At 44.9% G+C, this 16652-nt stretch overlaps 1 protein-coding gene across 4 annotated transcripts in view; it reads right to left on the bottom strand.

The window, feature by feature from the left end:
* robo1 (roundabout, axon guidance receptor, homolog 1 (Drosophila)) overlaps positions 1-16652 on the bottom strand; it is a 200146-nt gene that overhangs the window by 27286 nt on the left and 156208 nt on the right. For all 4 annotated transcript variants that reach the window (XM_062561224.1, XM_062561226.1, XM_062561225.1 and 1 more), the window contains 6 exons: positions 11734-11891; positions 7206-7326; positions 5808-5946; positions 5486-5613; positions 454-578; positions 124-295 (listed from right to left, as the gene is read on the bottom strand). In XM_062561224.1, the coding sequence (XP_062417208.1) occupies positions 124-295; positions 454-578; positions 5486-5613; positions 5808-5946; positions 7206-7326; positions 11734-11891 (843 nt within the window). The remainder of the gene's footprint in view (positions 1-123; positions 296-453; positions 579-5485; positions 5614-5807; positions 5947-7205; positions 7327-11733; positions 11892-16652) is intronic.

Raw genomic sequence — 16652 nt, 5'->3', positions numbered from 1 at the left:
TCTGCTCTGCAGCTACAGCATTTCAGATGAACAGCATTACCCGCGTGAGGTAACGATGATCTGAAAAACACCAATAGTTATCCCACTTGAGCAGAAACTGTGTTTCGAAGATGGTTGTTTTACCATCAGTGATCTCCAGCAGAGCCTTGGTGAGGACGCTGCCGGCAGTGTTGATGGCCTGGCAGCTGTAGTATCCCATGTCTGAGCGCTCGGCATCAGTGATGGTCAGGTCCCCGGACTGAGATACAGAAAACCGGCTGGAGGGTTGTGGAGGTTGGTAGGAGAAGAGCAGGTTCTACGGGGGATCATGAAAGGTCAAAAAACAGTCAGATTTCCCTCCAAAATGGCCTAATACAGGCAAACAACTTACAACTATAACAGCAAGACAGCTATTCCCAGAAAATGAATAAATGTTTTAAAATGAAACCCTTTATCTTGGTACATCTTATTTACCTGACTGCCTTCCCGCTGCCAGAAAATGGCTGGCTGAGGGTTTCCGGTGGCCTCGCACTGGAAAGTGACAGTTCTGCCAACCCCGACCACCTGGTTCCTTGGTCTAACCACAAATGCCGGGGGCACTGGAGGACAACCATGACAATGGTTAGCCATTCAATAAATAAACAGATTATAGCATATTACTTTAGTAGTGTAGGTTTTTTGACTGAACGACAAAATACATTTGGCAGCTACTGTACGGCGACTGTATTGAAATATGGATGGATGAATTCAGTCTCTTTTTCAAAAGTAAACAGTAAACAGTTCACTAATCGAGATAAAGATGCAGGCGTATTATAGAGGTAATGAATAGGAAAAAAACAACGGTTTCTCTCATGCCCCCTCATTTGCATGGGCAAGGGCATAGACCATTAAAATTTACATGGAAATGGGGAATAAATTTTAGCCATCTGTCCAAGCTGACACCCTCCAATAGTGCAGGCCTCAACCAGGATGCAGTAACTATGCATCTTAATGACAAATTTCATCTAAGACTAAGTGTGGTGTCGAAATCCAAGGTCATGCATGCGGCGGCTGTGCCGTTACGCCGGGCCTTTCTATGCGAGGTCCCACACCCTGAATGTAGAGGTCCAAAGGCAGGCCAGTTTACACCTCGACTCTGGAAAGGTCCTCACATTTTTATTTGTTCAATAGAGGGTCAGTGTTATACATAACGTCAGGAGGTCTGAAAACGATCATATTTGTCCATGAATAAGATGTGGTGTTTGGGTAACGCATAAAAAGGGGGAAATAATAGAATGTAATGATGCGGCTTTACCTTGGAGGCCCAAGCTGAGCATATTTTTACCCATTAATGTCCTTTTGTCACTGTTGCCCATAACAACAGAAACATGAGTGCTGATTGGAAGGTGGAGAAGTGATGGGAGGAGGATGGAGGGGGGTTGTGACAGCTTCCTGTCTCTGTCAGGGCGGTGAATAGGTGACGGGTGATATTTCAACTTACCAGACATGACTAAAAAGGAAACAAAAACACAACAACAAAAAACCCAAAGATGAATAAATAAATAATAAACAGCATGACATAAAGAGGAGTGATAAGGAAATTAACAATACGATTTCCATGGATTCAAATAACTGTTATAGAGATTCTATGAATGAATGACAAGTCAGATATCACACATGTCTAAAACCCAGAGGGACCACATGAGACACAGTGCAAAAATAATTAGCATGAGTGAATAGAAATGCATAAACACACACAAACTGATTCAACATTACACTTCAGGTTTGGGACATATTCAAATACAGGAACTATCATTGATTAGGTGCAATACAATTATAAAAATGCAAACAAGCAATTTGAAACACACAAGACAGATGTTTTATGCATAGCAGATATAATAGTTGTGTTTATTGTTGTTTTTTTTATCTCTTTCCAGGTGAAAGTGAACGTTCCTCTGCCCTTAATGAGGTTTACAGCACCCTGAGGAGCAGCTGGATCACAGTCCCTCCAACACGGCCTTGCAAATGTAAGCCTGGTTCATAAAACCACAAGGTGAATGTTAACTGTCACTCTTTGGGCATAAATCTCCCCCAGCCAATCAGTCACCTTATCTAATCGGTCTGCTTCAACGGCTCCCACGGAAACATAAACGCTGTCAGTCAGAGTAATGGCCGACCCCTCCCTCCTCCCCTCGCTGGCCTTTTGAATGCAGATAAGACGCGCATCAAACGGCCCCCCCAAAAGAAGACGCCTCACCGCTATCAATGTGTGAGAGGGTCTAGAGTCACACAATCGCAAAAACGTACACACCCGCAAACACCCAACCCCCCTACGACACCTACACGGCTCCATTCATGAGTGTCTAAGCCTTTAATTAGGTAACCCCACTCCTCCCATGCCGCTGTGATCACAGTCCGGACCTGGGGGCGGGGGGGGTTGGAAGAGGTGAGCTTAAATCTGACCAGGCTACTACTGAGGAAAACACACACAGAGCGCGGTGGCCTCCGGCCCAATAGGAGGCAGGCTGTGCACCAAACATAGATATTAATGGGGATTTGAGTAGCGCTGCTGTTCACTGCGCCTGGCATCAACGCAGGAGTAGGACTACATGCCGAGGATTTAGCGTGATTAATAGTGGCTCCCATTCAGCGGTCTGTGGCATGCTTTAAATATCCTTCTCAGGGATTTTCTATACTGCGTGTCAACAGAAATGTGGTGACTGCGAGTATTACGCTACGCTGGTATAACTCACAGTATTTGAGGGTGAAGATGAATTGAAGGCAGAGGTACAGAGATAGAACAATAAAATGAATCAGTTCTGTGGCTCCCAACAGGGTCCAACCGGGATTTATTATCGCTCCAACAGTACACGGTGGGTTGACAGGAAAGCTCCTCTCACTCAATCTCTTTTGGCATCGGTTCAAAGTCTCCTTTCTAACCCTTTAGACGGGTTTTTAGCAACGCTGCTCCCGGGACCACCATTCCGTTCCACACCTTTCTACTCATAAATCACCGCTAACAGCAAACTTAGATTTTCCAAATACCGTGCAACGTAGTATGAAATAATATTTTTCTTTCGGTGGAAGTTGAATTGACAAAATATATTATCTAAACATAGCAGACCCAGATCGAAATGAGTTTCTGTGATTTAAAATAAAAGACTTAAAAAAAACATAAAAAACACTCAATCTCACATGTAGACTTAAGTCAAGTCAATAGCTGAACAGACTATCGTGCTGCTGCATTCTCATGAGGCTTAAGAGTAATGACCTTACGATGAAACCACAAATGTGGATGGTGACTTGGCCAATTATGCATTTCTTCCATCAATCAATGCCATTTTTAACTTGACATATTTATAAGTCCAAAGGAGGTGTAATGAACTGACAAACGTGTGTAAAACAATAATTCACTTGTTAAGTCGTAATGAGATCAGGGCACATTGAAAGAAAAATAGCCCGCGGCACCTACTTCCACAATGCTGACATTGTTCCCTGACTATGTGCCCATAGAAAGTGTGAAAATCCCCCTCTGTCCACACGGAGCTCCATTCTTCACAATAACTGTCCAGATATTAAAAGGGATTGGCTTTTGAATATATCTTTAAAAGTTTGTGACTTGCAATATTTAAATGAGTTTACATATTGCAACACTGGAGAGCACTTCTATTTTTAACCAGTTAAAAAAAAAAAGTGGTTTAGTTGCTCATTTACACATCACAGCAGATTTAATGGAAGACAACTTGAGATCAAGGAATAATTCAATTCATTAAACTAGCCTTAATTTGGATAAAATAGTTTGATGAAAAGCTTGTTTTGCCGGTGGCCAACCGATAGTGAAAATTATATTATTCAGCTGTTATTCATGCTATTCTCTGACTGGATGTAGCACAAAGAACCCTTGCCGACCACATTACTCGCTGCACTACAACAACGACATCTTACTACCTATGCATTGATTTTGCTACTTTAGCCTTCCTAAACCTCCAATTACCTGACCTTTCTTCCCTTTCCTGTGCTGCATCTGTAATTAGAAGCATGTCATTTCCATGCGTGGGACTTTGGCCTGCTTGTCTTTAATTAGCTGGACCACTCAGTGCCCCCAACATCGCTAGCCACCTCATGTCCTGGTCTGGATGACGTTGAGGGATCTGAAAGGCTTACGGAAATGGTTCTAGGAACTCAGAAGGCTTGGAGGTTCAAGCATTAATCCAATCTAACCATGGCAATAAAATGTGGATTCCTATTCTGTTCTGCCGTTCACTAAAATTTTCACTCCAAGGAAGCATTAACTTTTGAAACTGGAATCTATGGCAGGAGTTTCTTGTAGAGCTCCAACTCGTATACCATGGGGTTATAAAGGCATAATGTATGAAATGAGGGCCAGTGCCATGCTTCTGTATGTAGGCAACGGGGATTTGGCCTGAGGTTAAGACATTTCATTCCCACTGAGGACAAGAGAGTTTTTACCATTTCAAAACTAGAGGAACAGCTTATTGATCTAACACATCAATGCTGTTCCCTTTCATTAAGTACGCTTTCACCAGGGAGAGGCAAAGAGTGAAAAAAGGCAATAAGAGAAGTAGATCTATTGACGGGTGTTTCGGCAGGTGTGGCTAATCTTGCTGCTCTGGTCTTGTGGGGGGAAATCAAGAAATGATTGAAAAGGGTAGCCATGTGATGATGAAGTATCTGTCTTCGGGGATGGGGGTCGGCAGAGGAATAAAATTGCCTTGTCTCTTTATATCTTTTACTGCTGGAAGTGACATTAATATGAGTGAATCACCACAGAATCCCCTCCCCCTTACATCCTCTTCAGCACAATCCCCCCCCCAGACCCAACTTTCGAACCGTTCTGCATCATTGGCAATCTGCACTCCTTAAGTCCAACATATTCACTGTCCTACCATCCAATCCCCAAACCACAACGCGCTCAAGTCTCCTCCCTGCTGCCGCTCGTCTCTCACCTGACTCCCTACATTCCTATTAGTTTGGCGTTAAATGGCCCCTGTGTTCCTCTGGTTCTCAGGAGGGTTACGGGTGAACCAGGCCCCCCAGTTCCTCTGAATGGTTTCTTTCTCAAAGTTCACAAACTGTGACCGGTTGCTTTATATTTCAACTGTGTTAATAACATGTAAGAGGGCCACAGGAGACCCACGGATATCCCATAAGTTCACATATAGCGCTGCATGTCTTCAAACATGACGAAAGACGGGCCTCCCGAGAAATGGCACTTGTGTAGGGCAATTGAAATCGATTGCTGTCGAGATCCCATGTGCACAACTCTCCAGCTGTTATGGATTTTTGGGGTTTCTTTTTATTAGAAATCAATCAGCTAATTGAGAGAGAATAGTTGAAAGTGATGATTGCGTGGCACTAAAGCTAGGAGCTATTATTGCGATGTGGCTGAGCTAAATTGCGTTTCATTCAAGCTGTGCAACGACCCAACATGGAAATGAGAATAGGTATCCAAGGGGCTGTAAAGGAAATGGTAACGCTGAGACGCGTCGCCGTAGTGCGGTCTTACCGTGGACAGTGAGCGTGGCCGATGCCTCCGCCTTGCCCACCATGTTCTCTACCACGCAGGTGTAGGAGCCTACGTCAGCTGAGGTCAGACGGCGAATTTTCAGGGTGTGGTCCTCACGGATCTCGTATCTGAATTGAAAGAGGTATCGATGTATTTTATGTTGTGACATGCCTGAACATTTGAATGAAACTGTTAAAAACCACTTACTGCATCAGCTGACAAAAGAAAAAGAAAGGCAAGCAGTGGAAAAAAACAAAGAGCACGATGTTGCAGGAGGAGAGAGGTATTTCTTGATGAAAGGGGACCTGTGGGTGATTCCTACCTTCCTTTGGGCAGGTCGCCATCGTCTTTCCTCCAGCGCACGGTGGGAACTGGGTCGCCTCGGGCCTCACACCTGAACTCTACACTTTGGTCCACTAACACCACCTGGCTGCTTGGGCGACGAACGAAGTTGGGGCGCTCTGCAAAGATGGAAACGGCACACACATGTATAATCCTAGCACGGAACGGCAGTAGTGGAATAGTGATTTTGATTAACTGAGTCATTACATTAAAAAACTAAATTAAATCCAGTGCAAGAAGCCATCTGGATGTTTTAGCTCGAGCTCCTGTGTCATGAAATTAGCACGCGGATAATGTAAGCTAATCAAATTACATTTTTTACAGAAAAAAAGGACAAAGTAATAGCCAATTCATGGTTATGGAGAGGGGTCAAATAGGACAACATACATTCTAGATTAGATGGGCTAGACAGAAGTTCAGGAAACAGTTACTGATTTGCGGTACAGTACCTGCTTTAGATCAGAGGTCCCATCATTTTACTATTTATTCTGACTTTTTTTTGGCACCAAGCAGTTTTTTTCACCTCACAAAATTGGCCACTACTCGGACAGAGAAGGCGACTACACCCGTCAGCCGCTTGTTTTGCTGTGTTCATCCGACTCGCCTCCAAGACCGGTCAGCTAAATATTGTCTAACATGAAAACGGTCCGTGAGGCAAAAAAAGTTTAGGGACCACTGGTTTAGATCACACATGAACAAGACACTAAATGCGAGGTCAGTGCAAGGTCCCCCATGTTTATTTTATATATTCTAAAAGGCTAGATGCTAATCCTCCTATTTACTCACACATTCCATCAGACTTGGTCACAAAAGCGAACAATGGTGGTTTATGATTAACCAGAGTTTCTAGGTAACGATGCTGATTGAGATGAACAAACACAAGAGCTCGGGCCCTTAAGATTAAATGGTATTATTTCGGTACTGTTATTTATCTTTATAGAAACAGCTTCGTTGTTTATTCTGACCGAGCATAAGAGGTCACTGAGGAAAATAAATGAAAAAACGCTGGTGATAAGATCACAAGTCTGGACATGCTCTCTGCTCGGGACACAGGAGAGTATCGGGGTCAAAGGTCATTCATAATGAAATAGGGTGCAGCTGGTCATAGCAGAAAAGCTGCTCGGGCCAGCGAGGGATTCATAGTTAAGTGTGAGATTGGAGGTCATCTCACACTCTATCTTACAAAGGTCAGTGACACCATTTAGTTCCCTGGGAGATTGACAATCACAGTTTAGCATCTGGATTGCGTTTCTCACTGCAGACAACCAGAAAAAAAAAAAAAACACGTGCGGATGTGTGTGTCTGTGTGAATGTTTGTGATTTGTTTGTGGACAGAGATTTAAGAAGAAAGAGAGAAAAATGAGAAAAGGTTACTCACCGAGCACTGTAAGTTCAGCTATTTCACTTTCTCGTTCCCCGACCATGTTTGTGCCAACGCACACATACTTCCCAGCATCACTCTTCCGGGCGTTTGTGATCATCAGCTTCCCGCCGCGTATCTGAGGGAATATGAGGGGAGGTGAGAGGCTTTACCCGACGGAGAAAAAAAAAAAAAACGATATTTGAGTGTGAGAGACACTCGGGGCCTTTGGCTGACACAGACAAACATAAAACAGCATAGCTCAAACATTACACAACATTTCCTGATTGCATTTAAGAATGGCTTTGAGCACTTACTTTCCAAAAAGCCATTACACCACAATGATGAAATGTGCTCACAAACACATAATGGCTTGGTGCTAAAGAGGGTTTTTTTTTCTCTGAGCTTATGGAGATAAAGATAAAGTGGGCTACTCTCGGCGTTTTACGCTGTTCCCACTCAGCTTCCACTTGAAGTCAAATCAGTCGGCCAGTCCTCAGGGTGTAGGCTGAGCCAAAGTATGCTTTCCCCATCCAACAAAACCACGGGCCCCTGAGGGAACACCTGAGGCCATGCAGGACTGAGGGCAATTCTCCAATCGCCTTAAAGGGCTCCAGGACAGGTTTGCCTTATTATCTTGGCCGAGGTTTTAAAGAATAGGTTCTTGGATTTGTTTTTTTTCGGTGCGTGCATACAACGTGATGCATACATTCAAGCACAAATGAACAGCACACACACACCCAGCAGTGTATGTGGGTTTGTCCAGGTGAATGTCACGTCTATCATTTCCCAGGGCTTTGATTACACGCCAGAGGAGGTGCTTTGTTCTCAGGCAGTCGGAAAGGCAGCCCCATACCCCACATAGGCCCCTCAACCCTTCTCCCAGCTCACAGCCATGCCAGTCAATGCAGACCCAGACAATAGCGCGGTGCACCGATGATCTCTTTGCCTTGATGGGAGCGCAAGGGTTTAAATGTGCACGTCGGGACCCACCACCTGCAAGCATGTAATCGATACCCTCATTAGAGTCACACTGACAGAGAGCTTGACACATAATATTGCAAATGCGTGAGTACCCTGTTAAACTTAAGCCGTCCTACATGTGCGTTCACTTGAAAGCCACAGTATGATCCGTCTCCGTAAATCTCCATCGCTGCACTTCACATGCAGCCAAGTTTTCATCACTCGCATGTGCAGATGAAACGTGTGTGAAGGGACGTTGGTTTCTGTAAAGTCACCAGGCCAAGTGTTGAAGGACAACTTTGCAACATGCCACATACCTCTGGTTTAGAGGCCTTCCTCAGCCCTTCAGCCCTCTTTAATATACATGGTAAAGCAGGAGGGCAGACGGACTTGAAGGTAGTCTTATTTAAGGCACCCCATGGCGCTGTAGGGGTTTGAAGTATCATTATGTTACTGTTTGTTTGAGGAAGGGCTTAACAGCTAAAACACTGTGACACTCACAAAAAGGCCCAAGGTCAGGGTAGACCATGCAGTAAGAGAAAGAGTGTGTGTGGGGGGGGGGGTACTGTTGGGTCCACAGAGCTTTGACATGAGGATCCACTTAAGGCCCTTTCTACTCGGTCAAATATTCGTACCTCTGTGCGTCTGTGGCAGTTTCCCCACTCTCTACAGAAATACTTGGAGTGCCGGAGCAGCAGGGACTCCAAAGAGCAAGTAAACGAATGCAGCGGCGGCGCTCGTTTCCTCCGCGTGCGTATCCTCTCCACACACGGCAGCGCCGCGCACACAAAGCCGCAAACCCAATCTGGACATTCTCCCTGCATTAGAGGGAGATGGCTCTATCCTGTTTCCGTTTGTCTCCTGTCATTTGGCCAAGCTGATAATGGACAAAAGCCACCAATTTGCATCCTGTTGGGATTCACGCAGCAGTCGTTTTTTAAAGGCTGACAATTAGCCAAAACTATCACACAAAGAGAGGAGGACAATGTGCTGCATTATTGGTCGGTTATGATGTTGCCAACACTCTTGCTTTCAGCAGACAATGGTCTCGGTTTGAATAGTGACATTTTTCCTGTTTCTGTTTATCCTTCACTCGTTGTTCCTGAAAGACCTGATTGACCAACGTCGAGAGGGATGAAGCCAGCTGCTGCTAGTGTGACTGCTGTATTACAGGGTAATAGCCCTGCCTCACTCTTTATGGCTCTGTGGGAAACTTTGCAAAACCGCCCCACATGCAGTCCTAAATATATGTGAGATGACACACAGCATGTCGCTGTTTTTTTTTTTTTTTAACACACACAGCTGCTTACAATAGAAAGAAAACAGAAGGGTTCCTTCTGATGTGTCGGCCTCTCTCTGGAGTCGATTCCCCCTTCATGCCGCAGCCACCGAAGCCGAGCCAACCCGTCGCAGTAAAGTGGAGAAAATAGTTTGAGACTTTGCTCTGATCACCACAGATCACCAAGGAGACGGCACGTTCCAGCATGTTGCACGACGGGTGGGAGGAGTGACGAACTGAACCAAACAACAATGCGGGCCGGCCTGGATGACGGGGGCCTAAGGACGAGGTCAGCCGCTCGTCACATCACAAAAGGCTGCGCCCACTGCGTAGCTCTCAAAAGTCCTTTAGTCACCGGCAGCAAAATGTCCTGTGTACGTACAATAAACAAAACTACGCACATCGGCCCTTGATTGTCCTATTTCTGATACAATTTGACCCGTTAACATGGGTGTCCAGACTCTCCGTCACCGCAGTTGATTACAAATACTTACGCGATAGCAATGCGTGGAATTTTACAATCACGGGAAGTTTACAGTGGGCAACACCAGCTGGTCGGCGGCGCTCTCTTAAATCGACTAAACTCTGTTTTCACTACGGAAGGCACAACACTTAAGCAGCCTGCACGGATACAACTCTGTGTCACTCAGCGTGCATTTAAGCTGCAATGTTTACTCTTAGCATTTCACCCAATAGGGCCGAAAAAGAGGTTTTCTCGTGGGAATGATTTATAAACGACAGAAACGTGTCTGTGTTTTACTTGTTGGGTAATAAATGCAGCAATGGCTGATGTGAGCGAGGGCCATAAAAGACGGCTGAGCTGAAGCAGAGCTGTTGTGCTGTGTTTAACAACATGAGGCAGTTTGCCATTAGGTGAAAATGATGTTTACCACTGGGAAATTTATCGGGCTCCTCGTTAAAATAAAATATAATTCCTCTTCACCTAATGGCAAACTACCTCATGCTGTATAGTTTCATTTTTCCTAAAATCCAAACTGAACAGCAATAGTAGGCAAAAATAGGTAGTGTGAATGCAGTAAATACACAGTACATTCATCATCTGAGTGGGATTGAAACAAAAGGCTACAGTATGGCATAGAGGTTCTGTGCTTGTGAGTAACTACTGACTTATCTAAGGGACAGATATGATTGGATTCCCTTGAAACCAGATTATGCGCTTGTTTCTTTCAATTACGCTGCTCAGCGGGAAGACGCGGATTCTTTATCTTCTGCCCTTGCAGCATTGCAAAATACTAACGCTGTTTAGAAGTCTAATTCTGCGATCAGGGCTTCGTGCATAAAACCTCAACTAGCCCTCACTCATGTTCAGCCCCCCCCCCCGCTGCAGGCAGCTAACGTCGATAAATCCTTGCTTTAACCCACCCGGTAATGAAAATGTATTGTGCTCAACTAGCCAAAATTTCACCATTACGCTGCAGGCATAAAGAGTAGAACGTCTGTATTGGTATCTGCCATTAATTATCTGTGGAGGATCTGGTCCTCTGCGACTGTACTGTGAAGTTTGCCATTGATGGCACTTGGAGGTGAGACCGTTTGACTGCTCAACTACTTTACAATAATCAGCCAGAACCTTCAAATCTTACAGGTTTGAAAGATTATGATTATGAAAATGGGTTCCAGAGCCACAGCGATCTACTCCCCCCCCCCTCACTGTATGCTTGTGTGGCATCAGTCAGCATTAATTGTTCCAATCAGCACCGTTCAAATGTCATTTTTTCCTCCTCGTAATCAAGGAGAACAACTACGGACCCCAAATAGTGTTTGGCTAAGACGGTTTGAGTTGGTGAGAAAGCACGTTGATGCTGCGGTTACCGGCTGTACCGTCGTTCTAATAAAAGCTGAATAATTGGTGGTTTGGTTGTAAATCAAATATAAAGTTAAGTGTTTTTTGGCAAGCACTGCTGCTACTCTGTAAAACTTTCTCCTCTTTGATTTCGGTGAGCTCATTTTTCCATTCCGACCTATGCTTCCCCGTTGTTGATTTCATCGTCAGGTCAACCGTAATCGATGCACCGCTGCAGACTGAACCGGACTGAGTCCATCTGCCTCAGTCGTTAGAGGTTGGAACCACTTAAAATGGAGAGCCTTGGGTTTTTGTAATTGCAAAATGTGAATAATAACGCAAACAAATCGATCTTTGAACTGAAGTGGACTTGGATGATTTAACCGGAATCACTATCTCACCCATTTAACATATCATCCTCGCATACGAATGCAGTCTTCGGGGCATCATGTAGAGTGCGTGTCAGCAACAACAACGTTGGAGTTACTGCGCTTTCTTACCGTGATTCTCTCATCCCGATCGTCGATATTTATTCCGTCTTTTTTCCATGATATGGTGGGTTCCGGGTGTCCACGCGGAGGCTGACACTCCAGCACCGCCGGCTCTCCTGCCGCCACAATCACATCTGCAGGGTTTTGTCTGAAGTCATCCCGGAGAACTGTGAGAAAACAGAAAGAGGAGGGAAAGAACAAATTAACAAAATGTCATTATATCCTCCTTCAGGGAAAACAGCAAATTAACAGTTCAAGAAACATAGAACAAAAAACTTTATACCATGAGCTGGCAATATAAACTGAAGGCGGCTCGTATAGCAGCAGCCCAGATGTTTTGAAACACATAATTAGTTCCGCACAGATGACCAAATGTTGGAATAATGGAGCACATGATCATTGCCATGAAAAAAAAACACTCCAAAATGTGTTTACAGCATGTACATTTACCCCCCAAAAGGTTTGTCCTGTGTGGGCTCTAGACTCATGCAGTGGTTATTAGATTGCTTTGATACTTGCTCACATAGATCCTTGCTGTCAATATGCTTCACAATAGCAAGGATGAACACATAATCGTGCCCATCAACATCTCTAATAGCAATGACCTTCCTCTTTGTGGATCGAACCTCACAGAATCATGCGCACACACACACACGCACACACACCCACACACACGCACACACACACACTTTGGTATAAAATGAGGAGCACCTCTCCATCATCAGCTCTTCATCTCTCCCTGACAGTTCTGATAGACCCATGGATGAAACTCTAGATGTAATCTACTATCCCTGCCTGGCTAAGGACTTTGGTATGATGCAATTCTCATTTGCATTAATTTTCTATGCTGGAGGGGCTATAAAAAAAATGATGACACAGCCATGGATTTTCATTATTCCACATAGATTCGCAAATTTCAAGTTTTCATTTGTTGGTCCAAATTTGATACTGAATAGATTTGAAGGTTTAAAGAGATGAACGGAGCAATTCTGATTTTCATTTGGAGCCTGATGAAAAACAACACTAGCCTCACCTAAAACCATTAATCTTTCCCTGCCTGGCCTTTTCAGAATATCACAGCAATTATATCACTAACCGTAAGTTGTATCAAAAGGAAATCAATACGTATCTATATTTTGAGGGGCAGAGGAAAACATATCTGTGGACTCCATATCTCTGGTGTTACAGATAGAGTGGAGGTTTATTGGGGAGGGGAGAAAGTAATGAAAAAGCCACAGGATCTCTTCCGCAGACAGTGAGCCAGTAATCATATTCCCAGCTTTACTGCACACATGAAAACTCATGGAAAAAGCGCCTGTAAATTTCAAGCTGAAACTCAGGCCACACACAAAGTATGCAAGGTCATCACAGTGTGGGGATCGGTGTTGCCTTTTTACACATGGGAGAGTCATGTGAACAGGCGTGTGTCTGTGTTTTGGACATGAAGTCGAGTTTTTTGCTCTACTCTCTAACGATTGTCAGCTTGTTCTAAATTTACCTCAGTCACAGATCAAGGTCAGGTCTAACCCAGAACCCTTTACCCACTAAAAGCCAACAGATTTCTGACTAAACCCCTTAAGCACTTAATTGGACAGTGCCGAGCCCGGATGCTGCCCTCTGCTTGTTGTGTGTGCAGTTGGAATCCTTTTCAACAGCAGGAATCGGGCAGTGATGGCTTCCCCAGTCCATTGCAGCAGAATCACACACACACACACACACACACACACACACACCTCCCTAGCAGCACCATCACACGGCCACAATTCTCTCAAAAGGAAACAGTTTGTATGAGAAACAATTCACAAGGATTCATCCAATATTTTGCATCTCATACGCTTTGAGGAGAAGGTCCAGTCGAATGCACAAATAAATAACAATTATGTTTGTGACACCCCCCCCAAAATATTCTCTCACACTCACTAAGATCCAACTCAAACTCAGCAGTGCAGCTGCTAGTGAGTGAGCTAATTTGATATGGTCAAAGGCAGATACAGTCATCCAGGAAGGCAAACGTAAACACCAAACATCCGATCCATTAGAGCACCAGCTCCATCTGAAGAAACATTCTCCCTATTTGTATCAGCAAGGTCAACCTGTTATTGTAAGAGTTGGCCTTGAGTGTCAAAGTGAGTCAAACATTGAAGACGACAGTCATCCCTGGCTCAGGTCAGGCTTAAAAGGGCATTTTCTTCCTACCGTTCAAACATCTCTAAATCTTGTTTTGTGAAGTTAGTTTCAAGGTACACACACTCTATACATTGTCTGTTGACAATATTTGGGCAGTAGCCTCTTAATCGGGAGTATATACACTTTTATTAGGTGCAGGCCATATGAAAGAATTCCCCTTTGTCCCAGACGGCTGGCTTGTAATAAACGCCTGAGTGAGTAAGTTCAGTAACTTTAGCTGTAACATTAAGTGCACACAGGGTTCTCTCAGTGGGTATCTGCCTCCCCTGCTGGCTTTACTGGAACCCTTTCAGACCAACATGCAGATGCATTTGTCCCTCTGGGAAAATACAAAATATGTGTGGCGAGGAAAATAAGAAAAAGAGAGATGCTGCATTGACTAGCTGGGGGCCAGAGGGATGGCTGGCATCAACCAGTGTTTACAGCAACAGCGCACTGAACTCCAGCCCTCCTTGAAAGCACAATCTCCCCTCACCTCGCTGCCCTCTCTCCTCCTCCACACCAACACCTCTTTGTTATAAACACAGCTGAGTGCGCCGCAGCAGACAGCCCCGAACATCTGCCCCGTGGAAAACAAAATCCTCCGGGATGGAGGGAGACCGAGGCAGACAGACCGTCTGACAGACGGACACAGATCTGGATGGGTTACAAAGCCCCAGATCTTTCACCAGAAGCCCAGTCAGATCCGGAGCTGTGCTGGAAACGGGTTGCCTCTGCCCTGCCCCCCCCCCCGGTTTAAATCATGCATTCAGCATTCCTCCTTCCTGTGTAAATACTGCATAAGGCTCTGCTAGCCTGCTGGCCTTCCTTCCTAACCGTTCCTGTTCTAGGACCCAGAATTGGGTGAAAAAAATGGGGTAGAGACAGTCTCTCACGCTGCATGCCGTCAGGAAAATGTGTGTCTGTGTCTGTGTTTGGGATAATGAGCCTACTCTGTCTCTCTAGTGAGCCTGCAGCTGTCCCCTAGCAGATAATATTTCCTGCACTATTAACAGGGGGCCCGAACTCAATGTGTGTGGATGTGTGTTTGTGTGTATACAGAGAGATTTTCACTTTGTGGCTTAATATGTGGAAATGGGCCAGAGTCACAGGTCCCAGCATGAAGACGTCTCTTTGTCCGTCCTAGATTTGCTCAAATATGCTGATGATGGGATGAAGCCGAGTGAATTTCCGGACCTGGACGGATATCAATACGCTTTGTCAAGGTAAAGGGATCTATTCTGCAATGCATGTCCTCCTTTCAGTAGGCCAACAAAACGTACGCTATCGCATCCGGCGGACATGCATTGCAGCAAGACAAAACAGCTGACTGTGCATAAAACAACCATATCTATCCAAGCGCAGTTTGCACGGTTTGCACTGGCATACATGTATTGGACCCTGGCAAACCCAGTCCAACCACAATGCACAGTATTATCTTTGATAAGTCACTGCCCAGGTCCACAGTGGCAAATGGGAAGGGCTAACGCAATTAGCTATCCTCATTTCTTACATCCAAACCCTCTGTTAAAGGTCAGCTGAGATAGCTGATCCCAGCTCTGACAACTCCCAGGTTCATCACCCCCACAAACTACCCTCTGTCCGCCCACATATGTATAATCACGCACACACACACACACACACTCTTTTCCTCAGGAAATTGAAAACAGATGTTTAAATGTCAAATTAAAATGAGATTCCCGTGCTGCCCCTCCAACATTAATGAAAATGAAGGCTTAATGCCCCACACAAGTCTGGGTGGGAAGATCAGATGAGCTTTGTTCTGAGGAAATGAAACCAAGTACAACAAGATTCCCTTCAAATCTTTGGAAGGATACAAAAACAGACCCACCAGGGGATTACAGATTTATCAGAAGGCAACCCGTGGTCCTTCCTGCAGAGAAACGGAGCACAGCATGGGTCTCGCCTTTGGCCCTGGCCTTTTCCTCGAAACCACTTTGACATGGCTAGCCCTGTATGGGACACGGAATGAATGATAACAGCACGGGAATAGAAAGAAGCTGCTCAATATAATGAGAAAGATAATCTCGCTTGTTTTTCGTCTCCTTTTCTGGTTTTCTGAAGGTTGTTCTGCTTTTTATAAACTGCTCAAAACACCAAAAAAATATAAAAATGGCCAACTCCAAGTGTTCATAGTTATACGAGTGACTGCTTAAAGCCTCAACCGCAGTGGAATTGCTCTTTCTCTCTTTCTTCATGTACTGCCAAGGCCCCTGTGTGAAGGAGACAACTGATGGCCTGAATAACTGTTACATTTAAATGAATACATGAGAGCGGATGGATCTTTCAATGCTATTACACATGTAAAGAAGACCGTTCCGCTGCTCACATATTAGAATCTACCCCATTATGACTAAATGCCACATTTATCTGTATTCAAATAAGGTTTTCATTGGCTGAGATCCCCTGCAGTGGATTTCTGCTTACTGTGTGCAGCCCAAATCCTCAACCCCTTGGTCGGTTGTGTTGTTCATGCCACGAGCAAAAATCCCCCAAAAATGCTGCTCACTTTCCCTCCAGCTTTGTCCTATGGGACAAACGCCTCTCGTTCTCACCCCTCCATGCATCTCCCACTTTGTGTCTGAATTTCTCTCCCCCCTTATCTCTCGCGCTCTGTCAGCTCGCTCACACTGAGCAGCTTACACCAGCTCACGGAGATGGTGTGTTCACCCATGGCGCTCTATTGCAAAGGCTGTTGCAGGTAATTTGCCGGCGGCGGGCGTATCGTGTCTGTGTGTTCA

This window comes from Pungitius pungitius, chromosome 3, assembly GCF_949316345.1.
Source record: "Pungitius pungitius chromosome 3, fPunPun2.1, whole genome shotgun sequence".
NCBI lineage: Eukaryota > Metazoa > Chordata > Actinopteri > Perciformes > Gasterosteidae > Pungitius > Pungitius pungitius.
This window is presented reverse-complemented; position numbering and strand designations above follow the sequence as displayed.